This window comes from Sinocyclocheilus grahami, unplaced genomic scaffold (genome assembly GCF_001515645.1).
Source record: "Sinocyclocheilus grahami isolate Dianchi unplaced genomic scaffold, SAMN03320097.WGS_v1.1 scaffold9284.1, whole genome shotgun sequence".
Taxonomy (NCBI): Eukaryota; Metazoa; Chordata; class Actinopteri; order Cypriniformes; family Cyprinidae; genus Sinocyclocheilus; species Sinocyclocheilus grahami.
The window spans coordinates 1-1,099 of NW_015512511.1; the positions used below are offsets into that span (position 1 = coordinate 1).

The 1,099-nt window shown below is 40.5% G+C and overlaps 1 protein-coding gene across 1 annotated transcript; it reads right to left on the minus strand.

Moving 5' to 3' along the window:
• Positions 1-6: 6 nt before the first annotated feature.
• Positions 7-821, minus strand: LOC107578198 (major facilitator superfamily domain-containing protein 4A-like). The gene is made up of 3 exons (XM_016264178.1): positions 710-821; positions 456-576; positions 7-176 (listed from the first exon to the last, which is right to left on the minus strand). Exons 1-3 carry the CDS (start codon positions 761-763, stop codon positions 61-63), a joined length of 291 nt encoding a protein of 96 aa, XP_016119664.1. The 5' UTR covers positions 764-821; the 3' UTR covers positions 7-60.
• Positions 822-1,099: the final 278 nt, after the last annotated feature.

Consider the following 1,099-nt stretch of genomic DNA (forward strand, 5'->3'; position numbering starts at 1 on the left):
GATGTCCCTGAGTCAACGACACCATTGTCCCTTTGCTCCCGTCGTATTTTCCATCCATTGTTACGGATCGATGGATGCTTTCTGCTCTGACGTGTCCCATGAGTTCAGCACGGCAGCAGAACAGGTCTTGATCCCATTTTCCTCAAGTCTTTCGGTAGGGGAGTTACTAGGGAAAGCTGTATGAAAAAACGTGTTATAAAGTGACCTTTGCATTTTGCAAATGCTTGATGATAAGCGTTATTTCATAAGACTACTTTTATTCAACTATGCAGAAGAGTATGGCTTTAGCAATGCGAAGGGTCATAGGTTTGATTCCCGATTAACACACAAATATATACTGTGAACTCAATGCAAGTTACTTTGAATAAAAGCATCTACCAAAGACATTAGAAAAAGTCAATTTTCAGTTTGATCCTGATTATGGGCAACGACGTGAATTCAGAGACTCAACGCACCTTCCGTGAAGTTTTTGTGACTTTGCTGGACGAAGAACAGCAGGATGAAGAAAGCGAATCCCAGGCAGCCGAAGATCATTCCGCACAACAGGAAACTGAAGCTACCTTGACTGTGCATCACCTGAGGGAGGAAAGAGACTCTAATCAACAGTTACAAGAATAGCTCAATTGGTAGACCATGGCGGCACTAGCAATGCAAAGGTCATGGGTTCAATCCCCAGGAGCCAAGATGTAAATATTTAAGTCAGACTTACCGAACCCACGAGCACCTGTAGTAACATCTCACCCATCCCTGCGCTGGTCACCATGACTGTGGTGGCACAACCTGAAGATGAGACGAAACGCAATCGACTCAGATTTTTCTTTTTCTTTAAATCTAGGCAGTAAGTTTAAAAATACAATTAAAAAGAAAAACTTAAAGGGTTTCTCAAAATTGTGTTGCAGCAACATTCAAACTGCCATTGAAATCTGATGACAACTGAACTTAAGTTAAATAACGCTAAGCTTAAATAACGCTAACTTAGGGCTTCAAGATTTGGGGGCATAAAAAAAATCCAATTGCGATTTTTATGTTTAAATAGCAATTGTGATTTCAAATGCAATCTTTTTTCCCCAAAGTAGTTATTGTTTGTAGGTATGCATGC